Source organism: Martes martes (assembly GCF_963455335.1).
Source record: "Martes martes genome assembly, chromosome: 2".
Taxonomy (NCBI): domain Eukaryota; kingdom Metazoa; phylum Chordata; class Mammalia; order Carnivora; family Mustelidae; genus Martes; species Martes martes.
In genome coordinates, this window is record NC_137889.1 from 34248704 (window position 1) to 34273495 (window position 24792).

The 24792-nt window shown below is 50.8% G+C and overlaps 1 protein-coding gene across 3 annotated transcripts in view; it reads right to left on the reverse strand.

The window, feature by feature from the left end:
* Positions 1-23896, reverse strand: part of FGFR1 (fibroblast growth factor receptor 1) — a 47091-nt gene extending 23195 nt beyond the window's left edge. For all 3 annotated transcript variants that reach the window (XM_080796229.1, XM_080796228.1, XM_080796227.1), the window contains exons 1-2: positions 23767-23896; positions 15726-15904 (exon numbers count right to left, since the gene is read on the reverse strand). In XM_080796229.1, the coding sequence (XP_080652355.1) occupies positions 15726-15816 (91 nt within the window). In that variant the 5' untranslated portion in view covers positions 15817-15904; positions 23767-23896. The remainder of the gene's footprint in view (positions 1-15725; positions 15905-23766) is intronic.
* Between the last annotated feature and the right edge of the window lie 896 nt (positions 23897-24792).

A 24792-nucleotide genomic window follows, 5' to 3' on the forward strand; every position in this document is an offset into this window, starting at 1 on the left:
TCGAAAGTGCCCTGGGCTCAGAGAGGTCTATGCAAACTTTCAGCCAGATGTTATGAGCGGCATCAGGATGGAGCCCAGGGCTGGACCCCGTGTGCAGGCTTCTATCCCATACCTCCTCCTACCTGTGGTTTCCTTCCTCCTGGGGATGGTGCCCCTCTCAGCACCAGCATCCCCCACGTCCCCCCTACCTCCCACCACAGGCAGGGTGCTCTCCCGTTGGGGAGAAGGACTGTAATTAAGTGATTAACAAAGGAATGTGCCCAAAGAGTTGTTTTAAAAGAAATTTCCCTTCTTCCTCTCTCCCAGCTAAAGCTCTCACCCCAAGTGTTTACTGACACGCTCCGGATGGAGCCAGGGAGAAGTCTCTTCCTATATCCATTTCCCAAAGCGATTCTCGGTACGCTTTGCTTCCCTCCCGCCTACCTTACCAGAAAGAAAAGAGCGGCTCAGGAAAGAGGAAAGTTCACCGAAGTCGTGCTAGGAAGCCTAGAACCCACTCACCCCCACCCCCCAGCAAAGGGAGACACCCTGCAGCGGTGGGGAAGGGCAGTCTATGCTCCCAGTTCCTAGAAATTTGTGTCACCATTTCACATTTGGCACCAGAGGAATCCGGCCTTGGCAGATTCAGGGAAGAAAGCCAACAACACAGCTGGCGGTGGAGACAGAAACTCCTGTGTGACAACTGCCCCCCTAGGACACAGTTTAGGGTAAATTAACATTTCCTGAGCAAACTTGTAAGTGGAAGGAGTCATCCCCCATGAAGACAGTCAGATGAAGGGGGCTCTGTTCATTCGCTGTGATTTGAAGCCAGGCCCGTGCGTTTGCAAAGCTCGAGATCTCGCAACTACACCTCCCCACAAAGGAGGTTCTGAACCTTGCATTTTGATAGAATCACAGAGGACAACGGATCATTTCTGAGATATTAAAACTGTGCCTACTAACTCCCCTGGACACCCGGGATGCTTCTAAAGTCATGTAAGATGGGTCTTATTTTAGGAAAAGGTGCTAAAGAGCCTCTGTGTAATGATGGAAAACTGCCCCCAAAGAACCCCAAACCCAGGAAGGACCACTTTTGTGGACTGTAAGCCCAGGCGATCTGGACACAGAGGAGGAAGTCTACTCCTGCCTTTATTAAAAATCACATCCTGGGGGCGCCTGGGTGGCTCAGTGGGTTAAGCCTCTACCTTCGGCTTAGGTCATGATATCAAGGTCCTGGGATTGAGCCCCGAATCAGGCTCTCTGCTCGGTGGGGAGCCTGCTTCCCCCTCTCTGCCTGCCTCTATGCCTACTTGTGATCTCTCTCTGTGTCAAGTAAATAAATAAAATCCATTAAAAAAAAAATCACATCCTGAACTCAAAGCAAAAGTACAACCAGCACCAACTGTTACAACACAGAACACCTTCCACTGAACTTGCTGGTGTGTGTGTGTGATTGTGCCTATGCATGCGCGCGCTGGTATGTGTGTGTGATTGTGCCTATGCCTGCGCGCACCGAGTCCCCCTGCTGGAAGGGGAGCTCAGACCCTCCCACCACTGGCCCGAAGCCCAGGCCTCCCAGCCATGTGTCTGCAGCTGCGACCTGTCATGCACTTCCTGGTCTGGGCTCTGTAATGGAAAGATCATTAAGGGTGGGGGAGGAGGAGAGTGAGATGAATCAACAGGGAAGAGGTAACCCTGCAGCTCCCACTCTGCTAGGCTCTGACCTTAAAGTCAGGTCAGATTCCTTAAAGAATGTACTGCCCTCCCCCCCCCATCCCGCCCCCTACTAGGGCCCCTGGGAGGGCTTCCCCTCCCCCATGCTCAGCAGAGCTTCTTTGGGGAAGGAAGCACCAGCAGCTGGGCAGGAAAAAGTTGCAGCTCCCTAAACTTGCTGATGAATTAGTGGAAGACTCAGCTGTTCCAGAATTTGCGTTTTCACTGCACCCCCAACCTCAATGGATGATTGAAAGCACACTTCACCAAGGCTCTCAGCACCCCAGAGTACCTGCGATCTTCCCTCCCAGTCCAATCTGATCATGCCATGGGAGATCCGAGTCATACAGTATCCCGGGGTCACCACCCACTGCAGGGGGCAAAGAATGGACTCTTCATAAGGTTACTTTTTCTCGATGTTAAAGAAACGCCTTTTGGGGCGCCTGGGTGGCTCAGTCGGTTAAGCACCTGCGTTGGGCTCAGGTAACGATCCCAGGGTCCTGGAATCATGCCCCCGCAACCCACTCCCTGCTCAGCGGGGAGCCTGCTTCTCCCTCTCCCTCTGCCCATCCCCCACCCTGCTCATGCTCGCTCTCTCTCAAATAAAATCTTTTTAAAAAAATGCCTCTTATCTTACAATATGAGAATAAAGATGATGAACATCCTTTTAAAATGAAATGGTGCAGAAAGGTGTTGCCAGGAGCTGGGGGAGGGGAGAATGGGGAGTTCATGTCTAATGGGAACAAGAGTTTCAACTGGAGAAGGTGCGAGAAAGTTCTGGAGACATATGGTGGTGAAAGTGGCACGACAACATGAATGTACTTAATGCCATAGAACTGTACACTCAAAATTGGTGAAAATGATCCATTTTATCTTATGTATATTTTTACCACAAGAAAAAAACAAGGGTAATACCAGTAAACAGTGCTGGATTTTTAAAAAATGTTCTTACATGGCAAAACAGGTTGTTAACCTTATGTAGGTTCCCAAAACCTGGGTCGGTGGGGGCAGGGGGGGGGATTGTACTGGCCCATGAAATCTAAAAATCTGGGGCCACTGGTCTGTTTCAGATCTGCAGGACAGTGAGGGCCCAGAGGGACACATGGACGGACCATATATTCATTTTCCTCTCTCTCTCCTTCACACACACCCTGAAAGGCGAGCATTTAGTGCTCTTTAAGAAACTGAAAGAACATGGTTCAGGGATTTTTCTACCTGAGATACTTTCGGGTAGATAGCCAGTCAAAGAAACAGGACCAAAGGCTTGGGGGATGGTAGGGACCAATATCCACACTGAGGACTCCTTTGCTCAGACAATCTGGGGGATCCTGAACTATCAGAACCCTTCGAGGGAGAGAGAACTACTCTGGGCAATGTCAACATCCCGGATCTGAAATCCTTGTAAAAACCACAGTCCCCAACTCTTCTTGAACCACAGGTGTAACGGCTGAGTACAGCGGAAAGATATGTGAAAATCACTCAGACGACTGGCCCTACCCCTTATGGCGTGACTCCGATGGTGGAGTCATCTCTAACCCCCTCCCCGCCCCGGCCTTGGACCTCCATTTCTTCACCTGTGAAATGGGAAGGCGGACTGACCTGAGATGCTCTGAGCCCCCCCTGGCTTTTTTTTTTTTTAAATATTTTATTTATTTATTTCACAGACAGAGATCACAAGTAGGCAGAGAGGCAGGCAGAGAGAGGAGGAAACAGGCTCCCTGCTGAGCAGAGAGCCCGATGCGGGGCTCGATCCCAGGACCCTGAGATCATGACCTGGGCCGAAGGCAGAGGCTTTAACCCACTGAGCCACCCAGGCGCCCCAAGCCCCCCCTGGCTTTAACCAACATTTTACTTTTCAGCTGGGCCTTAGGAGGTGGGCAACACTCACTGCCGCCCCCTGGTGCCTCCCTGAGCACACAGCTCCCTCTGGTGTGAGGGAAAGCAAGAGACCTCAAGATAATTTGCCTTAAGAAGAGGGACTTCTGTTTTGGTCCCAGAGCTCCAGCCACTGGCACCTTCTCCTCATGCCTTCTCTGGGACTCGTGTTGTTACCAGAAGAAGCCTTAGAATGGAAGACAGAGAATTGCCAAGAGGCTGTGACTGGCAAAGAAAAAAACTGGAAGCCCAGGTATTCTAGAAGAATTTATTTCACTGCCTTTTTTGATTCATGACGTATTATCCCAGGAAAACTAGCTAGGCAAATAATTTTTTAAAAATGGAGCCAGAGAGTAATGGAGAAGGGCTAACATCCTAAAAGAAATGCCACTTCCAGATGTACTGGTCAGGCATTTATACAGTCCTGATTGCTCAAATGACATCGATAAAGGTTTGGAATACCACAGGAAGAACTTCATTCAGTAGTTAGTTAAGGAACCTGACTCTTTTAAGGTTCAAGAGCTAATTCCTAAAACCAAAGGAAAATAAACCTTAATTCCCGAGGTTATATTCTAAAGTTTGACAATAAAGGAGCAGAGATTTCTGAATGCAAAAGGACCCTTCTAAGGGGCTATAGAGCAGATAAGCATTCCAAAGGCGGTGATAATTGACTTAAAGCCCCATGCATCAGAGGAGAGAAGAAAACCTCCTTCTCTGGGAGGAAAGCTTTCAGACCAACCTACTACCCTCTCTTATCCCCACAGCGCCCCCACCACCACCACACAAATTGACTCAGGGCTCTTTCCCCTCTCCCACCTGCCTCCTTGCCAATCTTAATCTTTCTCTGTCCAGCCTCCCTGATAGCCCACCTTCTAGTCCAGGGGTTAGGGCTGTAGGCACTGTACCAGCCAAGACTCAAGTCTCAACCCCACCACTTCCTGACGGTTTAATCTGCAAGTTTTTGTTTGTTTGACCTCTGAGTCAGATGCCTAAACAGTGAAATAGAAACAACACCCACCTTACAGACTTTTCCTTTTTTTTTTTTTAAAGATTTTATTTATTTATTTGACAAGCAGAGATCACAAGTAGGCAGAGAGGCAGACTCCCTGCTGAGCTGAGAACCCAATGCGGGACTCGATCCCAGGACCCTGAGACCATGACCTGAGCCGAAGCCAGAGGCTTAACACTCTGAGCCACCCAAGCGCCCCCACCTTACAGACTTTTTTGAGAGATTAACTGACCCCAGTGGTTCTCAAAGTGTGTGGTTCCCGGACCTGCAGGGAACATGTTAGAGCTACCCAGCTTCACAACCAGGAGCTCTGGGTTTAAACATGCCAGCCAGGCGATGCCAAGCCTCACACACCCAAGAACCACTCCAAAGGCTGAAATAAAGTGCTCCCTATGTGGCAGCAGTAGCTCTTTCTCACGGTATTTTCCTATCTTTCTGCTGACAAGGTTTTTATTCCCAGCGTCTCCTTTTGCAAACTAGAAATATTAGGGATCTTTCCACGCTGGGTGGCTCAGTCGTTAAGCATCTGCCTTCAGCTCAGGTCATGATCCCAGCGTCCTGGGATCGAGCCCCACATGGGGCTCCCTGTTTGGTGGGGTGCCTGCTTCTCCCTCTCCTATTTCTTCTGCTTGTGTTCCCTCTCTCGCTGTGTCTATCAAATAAATGCTTTTTTTTAAAAAAGAGAAATTTTAGGTATCTTTAAAAAAAAATGGATGGTTCCCTGTGTTCATGCATGGATTCATTGTTCATGCATGGATTCATTGCTCATTTACCTAAAGTGTAAATGAGATGTTCTAAGATGCTGACGTGAACAAAAGGCAAAACTAAGCCTCTGCCTTCGTGATGTACATACACACCCACAAATGATGGTCAATCTGTCCCTTCGCTTTAGGGAAAGGCCCGGTCCTCTGGTTTCAAATGTCCTCATAACCTGGGTTTTATGTCTTTACTTGACACAGTCTTTTTTTTTTTAATATTTTATTTATTCATTTGATAGAGATCACAAGTAGGCAGAGAGAGAGGAGGAAGTAGGCTCCCTGCGGACCAGAGAGCCCAATGTGGGGCTTGATCTCAGGACCCTGGGATCATGACCTGAGCCGAAGGCAGAGGCTTCAACCCACTGAGCCACCCAGGGGCCCCTTGACACAGTCTTTTTTTTTTTTTAATAAACATATAATGTATTTTTATCCCCAGGGGTACAGGTCTGTGAATCGCCAAGTTTACACATTTCACAGCACTCATCATAGCACATACCCTCCCCAATGTCCATTTCCCCACCACCCTCTCCCGTCCCCCCTCCCCCCAGCAACCCTCAGTCTGTTTTTTGAGATTGAGTCTTTTATGGTTTGTCTTTGACACAGTCTTTTAATGACATTTCTTAAATGGGTCATTTACTGTGTCTGCATATGTCTGGTAAGAATAATACTGGTCAGGGCTGGGCCTCACCCACGGTGAGGCTAGGGGCAGGGAAGGCAATCAGCCTCCCATGTAACAGGCCCTTCCAAGACTTCCAGTGTCTTTTTCCCCAAAAGGTTACACAGAGAGTTACCAACAGAGCTGGAAGAAAATATTTACCAAACAACTTTTAATAAATCTATGCCCTTTTCCTGGGGGCATACTTCAGAGAGCAGACCACAAATTAGTATTTTTAAAATTTTAAAAATTATTTTGTGACGAGTTCATCTACATTACAATATATATTTTTGTTTAAAACATTAATGTGTTGGGGCGCCTGGGTGGCTCAGTGGGTTAAGCCTCTGCCTTGGGCTCAGGTCATGATCTCAGGGTCCTGGGATGGAGCCCCACAGCTGGCTCCTGCTCAACGGGGAGCCTGCTTCTCCCAACACCCCTGCCCCCCCACTCCCGCCTCTCTGCCTACTTGTGATTCTGTCAACTAAATAAATAAAATTTTTTAAAAAAACATTAATGTGTTGAAGGTAAACACTAAGATAACCAAAATTTTCAAGATTCTCCCTCCTCTCTGTATTTCCTCATATATACACTGGTAGCCTCAAAACAATGTCAGTGCTCCGGCCTGACATGTTTATTTCCACCCATCAGACATTGTTGGACCACAAGCACTTGGGAAGCAATCTAGGTGGTTTATGTGTCTGCACAACCCCACTACATTCCAGAGTAAGTATGACCTACAAAGAAAATTCCCATGTGGCATCTGACACTTTGGGATCCTCTGATCCTAGACCTCCTCCAAGCAGGAGGGCTGGGCTGCAGTGGAAAATGCAGCTTCAATGGGGTTTTTGTTCTACTGATTATTCTAGGCTAGGGAACCCCTTCCATTAGGGCAGCTCACAGACCTATGACCCACGCATAACCTCTGAGGAGAAAGCAGAATGTCACATAAGAAATGGCATAAGGCAAGCATGTCCAGCTGCCCTTATCCCAATCACACATATGTTCATACCACCCCAGAAAGGGAGGTGGAGGGGCGCTTGGGTGGCTCAGTTGGTTGAGCATCTGCTTTCGGCTCAGGTCATGATCCCGGGGTCCTGGGATAGAGTCAGGCTCCCTGCTCAGCAGGGAGTCTGCTTCTCTCTCTGCCCCTACCCCCTGCTCATGCTCCTTTTCTCTCTCACTCAAATAAAAAAAAATCTTAAAAAAAAAAGAATGGGAGGAAGGATGGAAGGGAGCAAGGGAGGGTGGGAGGTAGAGCCTGATTCCTGTGAGATAAAGACGGGCTGACCAAGCAAATTCAAATGTTTAAATTCAAATGTTGGTCAGCCTGAATTTTGGGAGGGAAACCCCATTTGACACAGGGACACAGTTTACTATGCTGGAAAAAAATACTGAAGTCAGATCGACTTGAGTCTGAATCCCAGTTCCATCTCTCACCAACTATGACCTCAGACAACTTACTTATTAACTCCCTGGATCCCAGTTTCCTCATCTGATTATGGGAATAAAACCTATAGTCATGATATTGGAGTAAAGATGTAAAAATGTAAAGCATGCAGAGTGTGAAGGTACAATAAATAATATTTATTATTATTTTTAAAAGATCTTTACTGGCATAACCCTTCTGCGGCAATTTGGCAGTATGTGTTCAAAAATTTTAGAAATTTAAGTATCTTTGGCTACATGAACAAACTTTATTTGTCAAGTACGCTCATTTAAGTGGAAACTACTGAAAATAACCTAAATGTTAAACAGTGGCAGACTGGGTAAATAAATAAATTTTGCACACCCATACAATGGAATACTATATAGTTATTAAGCACAGTGAAAAAACTTTCTTTGCATGGCAATAAATACTACATGCTTGGGGCACCTGGCTGGCTCAGCTGGTAGAACATGAAACTCTTGATCTCGGGGTCATGAGTTCAAGCCCTACATTGGGCACAGAGCTTACTTAAAAATAAATAAGTAAAAAACCCTACTATATGCTTAAGTTAAAAACCATACATACCATATAAATCCCATTTCTGAAAAGTCATGTTTATATAAATGCAAGAAAAAATAGTCTAAAGAAATAGTTTTACAGTTAGCAGTAATTATATTTATTTATGGATTTGTTTATTTTTTTATTTTTTTTTGAAGATTTTATTTATTTATTTCACAGACAGAGATCACAAGTAGGCAGAGAGGCAGGCAGAGAGAGAGGGAGAAGCAGGCTCCCTGCCAAGCAGAGAGCCCGATGTGGGGCTCGATCCCAGGACCCTGGGATCATGACCTGAGCCGAAGGCAGAGGCTTTAACCCACTGAGCCACCCAGGCACCCCTGGATTTGTTTATTTATCAGAGACAGAGCACAGAGGTGTATGTTTGCAAACAGGGGGAGGGGCAAAGGGAGAGGGAGAGAATCCCAAGCAGACTCTGTGCTGAGCACGGAGCCCCACACGAAGGGGTCAATCTCACAAAGAGATCATGACCTAAGCTGACATCAAGAGTCAGATGCTTACCTGACTGAGCCACCCATGTGCCCCAAGAGTGATTATTTTTAGGTCATGTGAGTGCTAAGTTTGTTTTTTTTCTTTTCACATGTCTGCATTTTCTAAATTTCCTACGATGAACCTCGATGACATATAAAATATCAATTTTTTTTGAAGATTTTATTTGAGAGAAAGAGCACGTACACAAGGGGGGGGCGGGCGGAGCAGAAGGAAGAGGGAGAAGCAGGGAGCCAGGTCTCTGTCTCAGTCGGGCCTGGGATCATGACCTGAGCTGAAGGCAGATGCTTAGCCAACTGAGCCACCCAGGCACCCTAAATATCCATGTTTTAAAAGAGCAATGAAGAGGCACCTGGGTGGCTCAGTGGGTTAAAGCCTCTGCCTTCGGCTCAGGTCATGATCCCAGGGTCCTGGGATCGAGCCCCACATCAGGCTCTCTGCTCAGCAGGGAGCCTGCTTCCTCCTCTCTCTCTCTCTCTCTCTCTGCCTGTCTCTCCGCCTACTTGTGATCTCTGCCAATAAACCAATAAAATCTTAAAAAAAAATCATAAAAGAGCAATAAAAATATTCTTTCTGAATGCCCAGAACTTTCCTCTATGGGAGGAAAAAACGAAGTGTTAAAAATTCCATATAATGTAAAGTCAAGTACTAGGTTAAAGTTACAGAGAAAGGGGGGAAAAAAAGAGTAATTAATCTGGAACCACGAGAAGGCTTCATGGGGGAGGTGGCCCTCAAGCTTTGCCTTAGGCTAAATCTAAACTAAACCCTCAGCTAAGAGTAGGAATTAAAAAGTAGAAGAAAAAGATAGTGACGAACAGTTCCTGCGCAGGAACCCAGATAAACAAGGGTTATGTATGAATGAAAACATTGTATAAAACAAGGAAAAAAGAAGAGTCTTGTTTGGCCAGATGGATGGATGGACAGAAGAGAGAAAGGAGGGGGAGAAGGAAGGAAGGAAGGAAAGGAGGGGAATGGGGAGGAGGAGGAGGAGAGAGTTAAATCTGTGAAGTCTGTGAACGAATCCTGAAGGGACCATTAGCCAGAGGCTAGTTTTCAATCTTACAGAAAATTTGGGAAGGCCTAAGCTCTAAACTCAACTTTCTTCATTGATTAGATAGCTGGAAGTTCAGTGTTGGTGGATTTTAACCTCTCCCCCTGCCCAAGCTGGCAGCCACCGAGGCCCACCTTCACAGCACTCCTTGATCCTCTCACCCATTTGAGTCTCCACGTGCGTACACATCCAAGGCCAGGAAATTAGAGCCACAGTCACTCAAATGGCGCTGCCAGCTGCCCCAACATTCACTTCCTTTTACACAACCCATCCCAGGAGGCTCGAGCCGCAACATAGTACACATAGTACGTGGGATAAGCAAGGAGCAGTGAGTTTCAAGCTCTGCCAAGCCAGTCCTTCTCAGGGGTTGGAACTAACTGGACAGATGTCTCATCCCAACAGTGCACACTATGCAAGGAACACGCATCTGGTGGGCACCTCGTTTGATGAGGGGAAAGGTGAAGAGTCCAAGCAGAACGAGTATTAGGAAGGGGAGCTCTGAGGATAGGCGCTACCATGAAGAGGCAACAAGCCTACCATGGGGGCCTTCCAGCAATGGTCTCCCCTACTTGGCTGCTGCCAGCTGGAAATCAGAGCAAATCTCCAAGTTCAGGGGCAGCCCAGACTCCAGAAGGCTTCTCCTGAGAGGAAACAGTTTGGGATTTACTCCAGGCCCTTAAGAGCCCAGGTAGAGCACTTAGCTTACAGCTAAACCACTTGGGGCCTGAGGCAGGGGGGCAGGGTGGACAGAGGGAGGAGAATATCTGCACTAAGTTGTAAATGAGCCATCTTTCCAGAATGAACAGCGAGGCTTGGGCAGCTGAACTCGGGAGACCGGGAGCACCAGAGCAGCTGGACTTTCCCTGGTCAGCAGGGACACAGCGGTCTCACTTCCAGGCTTTGGGGAAGGAAGCAAGAGGCAAAGGTGGTGTCCACAGGGCGAGCTCGGAGCCCCCAGCAGTCCCGGAGGAACAAGGCACTGTGAAAACAGGGCGCAGCTGCTGGTCAGGCTCTCTGACCCTGGACCTCGCCCTCCCGGATAATGACTCCCCAGAACTCACTTCTCCCGAGGCCATCCATCACCGCCCCAGACACAAGCCATCACTCACTGCTTCTGCCTGCCTGGGAGCCAGCACCCTGGCCGAGCCCTGCTGACCCACCCACAGGATGGGGCCGCAGATTCCAGAGGAATCCCTGGTACTCTCTCTGTGTTTCCTGCCCACGCTGGCCTCCAGGTAGTCCCAGAAACCAGGTGACAAAATCCGGGCCTGGTTCTTTGTCTGGGCTCCCTCCCCTCCCCCACCCACAGCAGGGCTCTGGACAGCCATTTGTTCTTCCCTGAGAAATTCCTCCTCCCTGACTTCGGGGAGCTGGCTGGCAAAGCCAGAGTGGAAAATCAGTGAAGCTAATAGTGTAGCAATGCAGAAGCCAGAGCCAAGAACACAGCCCTAGAGTGGCTTCACTGCACTTGCCCAGCGTGGTCAAGCGGGACACGTGAGCGCTCCTCCTTCGCGTTCTCCCATAAGCCCAGGAGCACTGAGTCCGCCCGACCCCGCCCAGCTCAGCTCTGGGAACACTGGCAAGCGCACCCTTCCAAACACACTCTAGCCTCCAGTCTTGGGGAAGAGAATGTGGGGCAGAGCAGATCCTCTGGGGAGACCTGGTGGGTAAGGTACCTTCCTCTGACCTACAACCCTCCACCCTTGTCCCCAAGTAGGTCGCTGGACATCACTCCACTCGCCTCCTGGTGGAGGGCACAGAAACTCCTCTTGAACATCCAGTGTACATTCGACGTAAACAGGTTCTTTTCACAAGAAGAAATTATGTTGGGGGCAGATGGGGTGGAGGAACGCCCCTAGATGTGGGTCCCCGGGCAGCCACCAGCCACACCGATCGAAGCAGCCTGTCTGAGGCCAGTGCTGGGATACCCTTCACTGCCTACTTGTAGCCCCTGCACCCAGGCTGAAATGCATACCCCTTGGGGCCCAAGACCGCTGTGGGACCCGTTGCGGGGTGGCCTGGGGCAGCCGGGGCCCTACCACCTGAAGCCAGGGCCGCATCTCTGGCAGCGCTTAGAACTTCTCCCCCACGGGCACAGGTCTCCGTGGAACACAGACAAAGCCTTGCTTTGTGGCTCCCGGCATCAGCATCGAGGGGGCTTGCAGCCAGAAATGGAAACGTGCGGCTTTTCCATTAAGTCTAACCTCTCCCCCTTCGCCCAGCCACCAGATTCCTTCAAATCTGGGTAGGTGGGAGGAGCTGTAAAACCCCAGCCCATTAAATCGCTTATTAGTTGCAGGTTTCCGAGTATGTAGGCAAGTATTTTGAGACTGCAAGTCTCGTACTGTCCCCCTTGACCAAGGGGGTCTGGGGTGTTTAACCCATGTTCTAGGACTCCCACCCCCAACTGCAAGAGGCAGCCTAACAGCCAGTTTTGGACTCACCCACTCGCTTTTCCCAGTCCTATTCTAAAGGAGAGAAAGATACACAGACACAACCCTCCTCAAGTGGAAAAGGTCTTTTAAGTTGGTGCTTATCTTCTGCCCCTCCGCCCACGACCCAAGTTCCGTCCATCCATACAACTCCCTCCCCTTCCCCTCGAGATTTGATCTGAAACAAGCTTTGCCTCTTTAAGATCCCAAACTAGAGAAAGGAAAGGAGAGGGCGGGACAAGAGGGAGGCTGGTTTTCCTGGAACCCTTATTAAATCAACTTTCCAAGGACAGCCAGAAACTCCAGGCCCTCCCCACTCCCTCAGGAGCATTTGCAGACTGGGGGAGGGGCTCCCAACACACACACACACACACACACACACACACACACCTCTCTCTCTCTCTCTCTCTCTCTCTCTCTCACAGCAAGGCCTTTCTAAAGGGGGAAAAGCTCTCTGTGGGAGCCGAGTTTTGGGTTTAAACTTTTGGACAAACCCCTTAGACACAGATTACAGTCTTTTCTAAGGACAGCAGCAGCATTATTATTTAATAATCAGCAGGGCCAAGACTATATGGTGATAGTTTACATCTGTGAGGTACCTTATGGTTTATAAAGCACGGAGGCAGATTTTCCCTTCTGACTTCCCAGCAGTTCTCTGAAGACTGTGGGGCATGGGTTTTGCCATCACAAAGCTCCGGAGGGATAAACTCCATGAAGCGCCGCCCGGCACCAAGATGGGGACTGTGCAGATTTCCACATCTGCGTCCTAAGGCATCCCATGCCACCCAGGGACAGCAAGGCCCTCACCATGTGGTGTCTTCTGTGTGGTCCCAGGACAAAGGACCCACAACCACCATTTACTGCTCACGGCCCACGGGCCGGCCACTGTTCTAAGAGCCTTGCATACACTCTTACTTGACAGTCACAAGGATCCTGGGGGCAGAGCTCATTATCGTCATTTTGTATATGTTCCACACAGAGGAACCTTCCCAAGTCAACAGTGAGAAATGGTGCCAAAATCAAAACCAAGGCAATCAAGCAAACCTTAGGCCCACACCAGACGTACACACAGATGTTCACAGGAGTTTTATTAATAACCAAAACCGTTAACCCAAATGGCCATCCACAGGGGAATGGCTACACATTCGCCACGTAATGCCATTGTATGAAATTCTAGAAGAGGCAAACCTGGTCTATAGTGACCAAAAGTAGACCGCGTTCGACGCAGTCAAGTGCTGGGGGTGGGGCTTGGGGGGGGGTGACAAAAATGTTCACTCTCTTGACTGGGGTAGTACTGACAGGACATCAGAACACACTGAATCGTACCCTTAAAAATCGGTGTTTTTTTCCAGAATGTAAATTACACCTCAGTTAAGTTGATTTAAAAAACAACAACAACAAAACAGTGGTCTAACTTTAGTCTTCACTGCGGCAGAGCCTCCTAACAGCCCCCTCCACCTCCCCTGCCCCCTCCCTGCCCTTCCTGGCCTGTGCCTCCTCCACCTCAAGACCTTCAGCCCCCTGGTTCCACCCTCCATCACTGCCTGGCCTTCCTTTCTAAGTCTGGATCCATGACTAGCGGCTTCTGAGACCCTCACTCACCCCACCCTGAAATTCCTAAACACCCCAGCCATCCCCTTCCTGAGTACAGGTGCCCAGGCCTGAGACCCGCACCATTCACCTTCTCCACCCTCCAGGTCTCAGGTGCAAAAGGGCCTTTTAGAGAAAGTGTTTAAAAAAAAAAAAGGTACTTGAAGGGCCCATTGGAAATTCATATTCTCAAACCTCATCCAAGCCCTCCTGGCTTCCTGGACTCCCTTGTTACCATCTATCTACACTGTGGCTGATCCAAATCTCTATTCCTCACATACCTCCTGCCCTTTGACTCTCATGTTATTCTGTCTCTGTCTCTAGTCTCCCGGAGTTGACGGCCAACCTACGGAAACGCACAGATTCTATTTCTATAGTGTCTGCTAGTTTTTCCTTCCTTCACAAACTCATGCCGCACACCCTGGATCCCCCCAGTAGTTGGATATTCAAAACAAACGTCTATCCAGCAGCTGTGGGAGCAGCCGTCCTCACTACCTGAACTTCACCTGTAGCTGCTTCATCTGAATGACCTCATTTCATGCTTTATTATTGTACCCATATTAAAGCTGAGCAAATGAAGGCTCAGTGTGCTTGAGTCATGCGTCAAAGCAAGTAATGCAAATATGAAATGGCTGAGCAGGATGCAAACACAGATGCCTTTCTCCCATTCACCCAAGTTCAACTGCCAGGTTAATTTTCTGGAAGTTTGATCACATCACTACCCGCGCAGAATCTTCTGAGATTCCAGTACAGTTTCTTCAGCAGGGTGTCAAGGCCCTCCATATGCTAAAAGCCCAGCTTCTCTAGGTGTTACTGCCCACCACCACCTGCTCACCAGGCAAGTCGGTTCTGTACACACCTGATACATGCAGCCTAAGTACCCTTACTCATGTCAGTCCACCTGGAATGCCCTTCATTCCCGCCTTCCAAACAAACCCCCACCTACTCCTCTTGACCCATGTCAGCGGCCCTGCTCTCCTCTTCCTCTATGTTCCCCACTGTGTTATGACTCCACTGTGTGGCTTAAACAGGGTCTACCTTGCACTTAGTTCCCTCTGCACCTGTCTCCCTGACAATAGACTCCCCATGGGCAGAGATGATCTCTCCCACTTTGGGTCTCTGGCATATTCTAGCTCAGGTCTAACGTTCAGTTCTGTTACTGAATGCACCAGTAATCTGCTTGCTCCAGTCAAGTGCACCTTCCAGAAAGTCCCATGTGCCCTCCCTACCACTCTGTGAGCGGACAAATATGCTCACTCATGATTTATCACTTCAACGGGTCCTGACAGCTGAGACCGATGGCCTTTTCAGCTCAGCGACTACATCACGTGCACACCTGTCTCTCACCCACTGCTTGCCAACCTTCTAGACTGATGGGATCAGCCGCTGAGTCACAAGCTACAGGACCCTTTGGCAGCAGTCAGTTCTCACAGAGCGTTCGCACAGACCCCCGAAAGTGCGTTGCACCTGTAATTTCCATGAAGTATTTTCACAACTCCAGTAAATCCCACAGGCAGGTCCTTCCCATTACTAATCATCTCTGAATTTCCAACAAGCCATGGCTGTCCAGCAGCGCCCATGAACCATAAGCTCCCTGGCTCTCCGTCTCTTCGACATCCCTCCAGTGGTGCATCTCCAAAGCAAACCGCCCCACAGGCCTCCAAACAGACGTGGTCGGATATGGTCAAGGAAGGAAAAATGGCAGGCCCTCGGCCATGACTGCCCGCCCTCACAGAAGATGGGTCTTTGGAACAATTTTCTAGAAGCCAGAGGTGTTTACCAAGCTCCCACATCCTTCAACATCCTCTGATTCAGGTTCTAAACAAACTCATAGGTCCCCTGTGCCCCATTTTGTAGATCATCTAGTTGAGAGGGCCAGCTCTTGGATCCCCTTCAGTTCTTTTTCAGGAAGAGAAAAGCATAAACCCCTCCTAAGCATGTCACCTCAGGCAAATAGCTGTCACTAGCCTTTGTGACCCCAACCCCTGCTGGAGCTGGGTATGTTTTGAGGCAGGCCCAAACCAGCCCAGGAACTGTGGAAGCCTCTCCTACAACAAGGAGCCCTTTGCTCCACCTGGGCCGGAATCTTCCCCGTCAACACATCACCTCTGTCCTAGCCGGCTGTGTTTCTGAGGCCCTGAGTCCAAAGCAACCACTCCGCCCATGCCTTACCTTGTTCAGGCAAGGTCGGGGCCGGCCTGGCAGTGCAGAGTGTGGCTGTGACCAGCACAGCCCAGAAGAGGAGGCACTTCCAGCTCCACATCCCAGTGCTGCTGTTAGAGGTTGGTGACCAGGCTCCACACCTCCATGGAGACACCGTCTTGAGCTTGATCCTCCTTTTCAAGCTGACTCTGGCGAAAAGAAACCACGAACAGGTTAGGAAGGTCCGCATGGGAGGTGGGAAGGCAAAGAGAAAAAGAAGTGAAGGCATGTCACATAGTCACCCTGTCCAGAAGGGTGCTCAAAGCAGTAACTTACTTCTTTTTTTTTTTTTTTGAAGATTTTAATTAGTTTATTTATTTGACAGACAGAGATCACAAGCAGGCAGAGAGGCAGGCAGAGAGAGGAAAGGAAGCAGGCTCCCTGCTGAGCAGAGAGCCCGATGTGGGGCTCGATCCCAGGACCCTGGGATCATGACCTGAGCTGAAGACAAGAGGCTTTAACCCACTGAGCCACCCAGGCACCCCAGTAACTTACTTCTTAAGGCACCACGAAGACAACTGGGGTCCTGCCCCAATACGGCATTCGGGGTTATAGGCCTTCATTAGACAACACAGTGCTTCAGCTCTAAAACTACTTCCTGAGGGGCACCTGGGTGGCTCAGTGGGTTAAAGCCTCTGCCTTTGGCTCAGGTCATGATCCCAGGGTTCTGGGATCGAGCCCCACATCGGGCTCTCTGCTCAGCGGGGAGCCTGCTTCCTCCTCTCTCTCTGCCTGCCTCTCTGCCTACTTGTGACCATTCTCTCTCTCTGTCAAATAAATTAAAAAAATCTTAAAAAAAAAAAAAAACCTACTTCCTGAGCATGGGCAACATGCAAGCCTTGGTGGGAAAAGTGTCACGAAGTCCTCCAAGGCAAAAGCCCCGCAATTGTGTGTGCGCTGGGCAAGTGAAGAGGTTCATGAAAGTCCCAAAGAGTTCTGCACTCCGTGGGCAAGGGCTCCAGAGCATGGGGGGGCTGCAGGAGGCCTGAGTGGGCTGGTGTCTCTCCCAGAACAGACTGCACTTCCTCTAGAGCAAGTGAGGGGTAAAGAAGGTGAAGAATTCTGGAACAAACCAAGGACTGGGAAACGGGAGCCAAGTACCCTGCTGACTGACCCTCTCCAGACTTATGCAGCCAGGAAGCTGAAATAAGTGGTCTCTTGGGTTCTCTCTTTTGGCCTCTAAAACTACACGCATTATGCGGACCTCTGGCCCTATCAACCTCCCATGCAGAAAGAACACAACTCTCCCCAACTTATAAAGGACCTCAGGGTACATGCATCCATAAAATGCACGCAGCCCTCCTCTCCAACGCTGAAAGGTGACAGCTAATGTCCAGCAGAAATGAATCTAGAAGTAGGGCCAAAAAGGTCATACTGAAAAATCAAAGGTCCTTGCCAGGGCCCGCTCAAAAAACCACCCACTGCAGCCCTTTACCCTTCTCAGGTTTGGCGTGGGAATAACATTTAAAATAACCCCCAAGGGTCTTAAGGAACAACACCGTTGCTGCTATGCACTGACTTTTGGGGCCCTGTTTGGGCTAGGTAGGGTGACATCTCCATCTTCCTTCCAGGTGGTTTTTGTCCTAAATGCTCCAGGGATCCATCCAAGTTATTTAGAGAATCTGCTTCCCCGGAACATGCCCTAATGTGGTGCTTCAGCCCTGCCTCCCCAGAGCCAGACAGGGCCCCTCATGAGTCAGTCCCCAAGAGTGAGTCAGTCCCGGTTGGCAGAAAACCCCCTAGATTCTTGGCTTCATTCATATGCGCTTGCCAGCGGGAGTACACATGTGGCCCCGTGAGCTCTCTCCCAAGGCTCTACTAACATTTTTTAATGATTTCAAGTCACAGGAGAAATAAGCATTTCTCTGTCGATTTTCTAAATTCAGGGAAGGGACTTGAAGAGAGAGAGCATTTACTGAATACCTACTATGTGTCAAGCAGGTACTCACAAAATTTATACCTATAAAATTTCATTTCTTCCTTGCTCTAGCCTTGTGGAGGTAGGAATAATTATTCCCCTTTAGGCAGTGGAGAAACTGAGACTGCCAGAGGTCAAGCACTTTGCTCAAGGCCATGCAGCAGGTAGGCAAAAGCCCCAGGACTCCCATCACATGTTTTCGACGTTGAAGGACAGGGCACAGGGAAGCAAATGGAGGTGATGGAATCCAGCTCTGTCCAGTACAAGCTCATTTCTCCAAAGAACATCCCTGTGCCACAAAGAAACCAAGGAGACACAGGCAGATCCAAGGTCACTCTGCAGATGGGAGCACCCTCACTCCTCTGGTTGAGAGAAGACTCTTGGAAGCCAATCACAGATGTGCCAGCTAGGACACAGGAGCGGGCACGATTCCTGGCCTGGGATAGACGCGATGCTTGATAAAGGACAGCCCTAAACCACATTCAACATCTCACCATGTCCCCCAAATACACCAAACCAAGGATGCACCAGAAAGGTGCACCTAGTTAAGAACCCCAGTCCCACAGGAACCACCAGGGCAATGAACGAGTCTTCCATATCCAGTGGGAAAAGGTGTAGCGTCCCAAGGTGATGAAGCTTGCTTTCACTGTAGCAGCCCAACAGCCTCTATCACCGCTCAGCCACTCTGTCCCCAGAAAAGCCTTCCCACTTCCTTACAGCTGTGGGCTGGCTGCAGAACTCCTCTCTGGGCTCTGCTAGCAGTGTACTTCAAACTAATAGCGCTGCTTCTCTGCAGCTCATCTCCCCCCCCCCCCCCAAAAAGGTGCAGAAATCCCTTTCTCTTCTTCCCTCTGGGCCTCAAGGCCCGCATCTGTAAAACAAAGGATGTCAAGAAAACCCAGCCTCCCAGCACTGGCTCCTGGAATGAGAAGGTCGGTGGGCAGATGCCCCACTCCACAAGCCTAGAGAAAACAGTGACCCAAAACCACCAAACCACATACTATCTGGGACCCTTGGAACTGCCACCCTCTCCTTCACTACACCTTCTTCTCCTCCTACTAATTAATGAATTCTTAAAATCCCAGAGGGACAGTCTCCTTCCTTCACTGCTGGACAGATGTGACCTATAGCCTTGCAGGTGTCCTCGGAAGCTTCCTCTGAGACCCAGCAGCCGGCTTCATGCTCAGCCTCTCCCATACCCAGCAGGTCTCTGGGGACTTGAAGCCCCACTCCACCTGGATACAGAGGTCCTCACGGCTGGGGGTGGGGAGACAGACACACAACCTCTCTGCTCTCCCACTTGTCAGAGGCAGATGGCTGCTGAACCATCACAGGTGGTTATGAGGATCAAATGGGCAGCACCTGGTGAAAGTGCCTGCCCTCTCCTCTCTGAGTGCTAATCCATGTAAGAATTATAAACATTGTGCTTTGAGTCATTCCTTGACAGCACTCTCAGAAAGCTTTGGTAACTGGCGGCAGGAGGACACAAACTTCCTATCTTTACAAAGTTATTTCTCACTACCCATCTTCAAACCCTGTACTCTAGAGGTCCCAGGCAGTAGCCACTAGCCATTCTGAGCCTCTGGAATGTGGCTAATGTAAATCAGGACGGGATAGACATGGGACATAACACTGCAGACTTGGAAAAGTTGGTGTGGAAACAAAGAAGGTGAAGCAGCTCATCAATAATTTTTTCTTTCGGTTACATGTTCAAATGATAGCATTTTAGATATATGGGGCTAAATCAAACAGATCATTAAAATATCAACTGATTAATAAAAGTGAATTCCACCTGCTTTTTACTTAATTTCAAACATGGCTACTATAAAATCTATGATTACATGTGACTTGTGTTCGATTTCTATGGGACAGCATGACTTTAGGCAATCTCCATGTTCTGCCCTCTTCTTTGTCTTTCCTTCATCCTTGGTGGGCCAAACTCTCTTATTCTCCAAATCCCACGCCAAATAAGTAAGTAAATACATTTCATTTAATTTTAAAAAAGCTATCTCTTCTACAAGTCTGAGCCTTCTCGCCGAGGATCTCATTCCTCTGAATTTCCAAAGCACCATGGATCACGAGCTCCTTAAGAAGCAGGGTTGGTGCCTAACTTTCGCTAATACACTTAGCACCCACGCCGTACACAGCAGATGCTGACACATTTGTTAACTGGGTGGATAAGTGAATGAAAGAAAGGCTGATTCAACAGAAACTGATACAGATACTCTTGCAAATGAGACATCTTCTAAACATTTTGATTCTTCAGAACTGAGGACGTCAACACCAACACATTCAATTCTTTGGACAGGAATAAGACTTACTAATTTTTAAATTTTAAGTCTTTGTAAAAAAAAAGGGGGGGGTGTCCAAATGTCCTGGGGTGAGGTGTACCAAAGATGATGAATAGTAAGTGAAACACTAACTGCTCCACCATACTCTGGGAAACACTGCTTTTGAAGACAAAATGGACTGGTGGACCATCACCCTCTTCACAGAGTTGTTCACCCAGGTAACAGCTATTTACTTGGGTGGCGGGGTGGGGAGAACCAAATATATTTTCTTTAATTGCAAGGAGGAGTGGTGGTGAGGAGAGAAATCTCTGCTTCAGACAGACTCAACCTTAGGGGGGGAAAGCAAATATCCTAGCCCAAGTCTGGTACTAAATCCTCTCTGGAAACACCAGAATCTTCTCTAAAGCTCCACATCTGGACTCCCACCAGCCCCTGGTGCATTCAGCCCTTGGACAAAGCTCTTGGGAAAGCAAATGCAAGACAAATTTCCCAAGAGGAAATTAAACTCATCTCAAGGGATGAGGCTTTTTCAGAACAAGACATTTGAATCAATTCTACTTCCTTTGCCTCCAGCAGCAACAGCCTCAAACTTTTCTAGGAAGCTCTACCCTAACAGCCATTTTGATGAAAGAGATTTAAAAATGGAGGCAAAGAGGAGTATGTTCGGAGAAGCTGGCTGCTAACAGGAGCAAATCACCTGTTTTAGGAGCCTTTTTTGTGGGGGGGGAACAACACCCCAAACACAAAGCACAGAACTGAAAGTAAAAAGCCATGGGTTTTCCTTGGGTCTCCATGGCTGAAGGCTGCCTACTCAACGTTCGGCGTGTTCTTCCTGCCATCTGGAGTCCAACAGGGCTAAAGCCAGCTGAGGCGTAGGGAGGCCTGGATGGATTCTAATCTCCAGGACAGGTGAGACAATAACAGCATCTGCCATGCTCCTAACTCCATTTCCTCCTGTGCTTTTGCTTCATTTGCTATTTTATTGGAACTTTCTAACCATCCTTCCTGGCCAGAGGCCAAAGGAAAAGAAGCACCCAAGACTGTTAACTTTGGAACCAAAATTAGTGATGCCCACTCTGGCCTAAATCCCACTCGTGAAAATGCCTACAAAATGGGTATTTGGACCGGTGTAGTAAAAGCAGGCAGTGGAAACACATGTCCAAGATGCTCTCCACCCGGATGGCCCTCATTAAAAAGCTGACACTTGGTGATGACTAAGACTGAATGCAACAGATATTTCAAGGAGCTCGTCACTGGTGCAGTCCATAATCATTGCAGCTGGAGCCAGACCCCAGCAACCTCCCTGTCCCCAAACACCCTGGGCTCCTCCAGGGGTCATCGGGCAGCCCTGGAGCCCCACCCAACCAATTGGGGGGAAATATGTAAACAAGTCAGCAGAGAGGCAGGCCGTCAGGACAGACGGTCGGCAGTGGCTCTCCCTTGGTCACTGAAAGGAAGGGAGATGACCCAGGCTTGGGGGTAATTAGCCAGACCGAGACACGTCCCACGGGGCCCTGCTACTTAGCTTTTAAAGCCTCAGAGAGGAAACCAGGAGCCTGGGCCAACAGGGAAAATGGCCACTTTCTGCTAAACAGTCTCAAGGCTAAGGTTCTACAGTGCAGACGGGATTCCAAAAAAAGCACTGGTCCGGAGGTGCAAAGGGCAGGGCACATCTGCGGAGGAAACAGTCACCTTAATTACCATGTCTAGAGAAAGTGCGATTTCATTTCAGCCTCCAAAACTACCGCCCAAAGGAGGAAACCAGAGAAGTGTTTTCAATTTGAAAGAGACTGGAAAAGAGGGTGAGAGCAACCGACTCTCCCCACCCTCTTGCAACTTTGGACCATAGGGTGCTTGCCTACTTCAAAGAATATTACCGGCAACAAAACAAAACAAAACAAAACACCACACACACACACACCACCAAACCCACAAAACCCTTAACAATCCAACACCCGCTTTCAAACCTATAGCCACTAAGAGGTAAAATGTCCCACTTCAGTTTCCAAGGGCTGCAGCCCACGTAACTCCTTTAAAACGCACAGGGAGAGCCCCTGGCAGCAACAGCATCCGCCCCCCTCACATGCCCCCCGCAGCTGCGCCCGGGGCTCGCTCATGGGAGGGTGGAAAACGGACGCGTGACGCCACCACCGGGCGGCCAGACACCCGACGGCGGACTCCAGGACTGGGTCAGACGCTCCGGCTGCTCCAGCTACCACTGAAAGGACGGAGAAAGCAATGCTTTCGTTCCAGAAACTTCCGTCAGGGCCAGTTCTGGGCCAGACCCAAAGAAGGCCAAAGAGGCCACCTCCAGCAGATGACTCCTTCGCAAGTGCCACCCCCCCCCGAAAAAAACGGTTGGCCCCATCTCCTACGACGCCTTTTTCTGGCACAATCTAGAAAGCACCGCCACCATCAGATCCTAAATAACTTGGGATCCAGGGTAACTTTCTTTTCTCCCCAAATCCCAATGCCTCATCTCCAAGTCTCAGAAAATGTTAGAGAGGGAGGTGGGAAGGACAAGTTGAAGAATCCCAGTTTTAATTTGGGTGAGGGGGAAGGGAGGGAATGGGATGTTAATGTGGCTGCGGTGTGGGGTGAAACGGAACCAGATGCGGCTGCTACATCTGGAAAATGGGGGAAAAAAGTGTTGGAGGAGAAAGACACCGCAGTCATTTTTTTGGTGGGCCAACAGCTTCTGGGCCCAGAAAGCAGAAGCAAGCCTCGCCACCGCCACCCCCTCCACCCACGCCCGAAGGTGTCTGGCTGCCTTCATAGGATATGTGTTAAATGAACTCCATCCACAACGTCAATGAGTTCCTCTACAAACGACGGTTCTTCTCTTCCCAGCCCCAAACATAACGGGAGGCGGGGAGCGGGGTGGGCAGACCGTCTGAGCCAGAGAAGCAACATAGAGCGCTGCCGAGTGAACCGCACCGGGCAAAACCCTCATCCCTTCCCCCACCTCCTAGAACCAGATTGGAACTGAACGTTCCCCTCCCCCCGACCCCATAATGGGACTTAACATCACCCGCTGGGCGCCCTCCCTTCCACAAACTTCCGACCCTTTCGGAGATGGACTAAGTAGAAGATAACCCCCTCTGGAAAAGGGAATTCCTTTCTCGCTCTCCGCTACAGCAGATTCGGCCATTTGGTGACGACACCTCCTTAAAACCTATTCCAGGAGAAGCTAACCTATCCCTCCACTTCCTTCCCTCTTCAAGCCCCTATCCACCCACCCCCAATCTCGCCCCCAGACTTTCCCCGAGGTGGAAAGGCCTTAGAAATACCCCGGGTACTCAAAGCTACCTGCTGAATTGGGGCGAGTCCCCAGTAGTGGACTAAAAAGAGATGGACTGGAATGCAACACACACACATACACACACACCCAGCCCACCTCGCTGCCCACTCCCGCCCAGCCTCCCCAGTCCGAGGAAACTGAGGGCCGCCGCCGCCTTCGCCCCGGCCCTGTCCCTCCCCGGACTCACCGCGGAGCCGCCGCCGCCTCGCCAGCTCCCCGGCGCGAGTTGGCGGAAAAGTTGGGCTGCAGGAGGAGCGGCGGGACGAGCGCGGGGAGGGGGCGCAGAAGGCGACGCGAGCGGGGAACTGGGAGGGGAGACAAAAGGGGGGCGCAAAGCGCTGGGGAAGGAATCGGGAGGCGGAGGGGGGCGGGTAACGAGTGGAGGGAGGCGCCGGACCCGACTGGGCTGCGGCGGGGAAGCACGCAGCCGGGAGGCTCCGGCGCCGGGGGCCGCTCGGGACGCCAAGCCCGCCCCGGATCTGCGGGCGCCGCGGCTCTTACCTCACTCGACGCTGCGGTTCCGCTTCTGGAGAGTCCGCCGTGGCTCGTGCGGGCGGGCGGGCGCCCGCGTCCCCAGCTCCGGCCCGCCGCCCCCGGGCTCCGCTCGGGTCCTGGCGGGGCCGCGAGAGCCCCGCGGCCGGCGCTCGACTCCCGGTGGCGCTCGGTGCTCAGCGCCTCCAGCCCGGGCGGGAACAATGGAGCCGAAGCTGGTGCCCCGGAGGCGGGGCGGGGGGAGGGCTCCCGTCCGCCGCCCGGGGTCTCCAGACCCTGTGGCTCCCCTCTCCGGAACCCGGCGGCGGCGCCTCACGCTTCTCGCAGACCCGGCTCCATCGCCCTGCGGGGGCCCCGGCGCCTCGGCGTGCCCGACTGCAGCACTAGGACGGTGCGCCCTAGTGGGCGCCCCTCGGACCAGCCAAAAGTCCTCGGTCTCCGCGGCTTTTCCAGCGGCGGCGCGCGCTCGCGGCCGGGGAAGGCGAGGTCGCCGCAATGCGCTAAGCGGAGTCTCGGTCCAGTCGGGACGTTGCTGCCCAGCTCCCGGCACAGCTCGGGCTCCTCCGCGCGCTGCGGCTGGACCTGAGTTCGGGCTCCCGCTCGCCGCCGCCCGCTCCCCAGGCCGCCGCACCACTGCCCGCAGGAGCGCTCCGAGCGCTGTGCGCCGGCGAGGCGCGAGGGCTCGCTCTCTCACTCCCACCCGCGCTAGTCCCACCCCCCTCCTCCTCCCCCTGCTGCTGCCTGCTGGGCCTTGTAGTTCCCAGCCGCGGCCCCCGAGAAGGGGGAGCCGGCTGAGCCGCGCGGTCCTCTGGCGCTCCTTTCCTGCAATCTGGTCTCCCTGCGAGCGCGTGTCCCTGCCAGGAAGGCGCCCGAATTTCAGGCCGTAGACACCCGAGCCGTTTGGGGGGTGAGGTGGGGCGACGCTGTGGTCCCGAGGTTGTACGTGCTAGCACTGGCCTTGGGTCGCACTGACTGTGCCTTGGAGAAATGATTCTTCTTGCTCTAAATCTCAGTTTGCTCATCTATGGAAAAGAG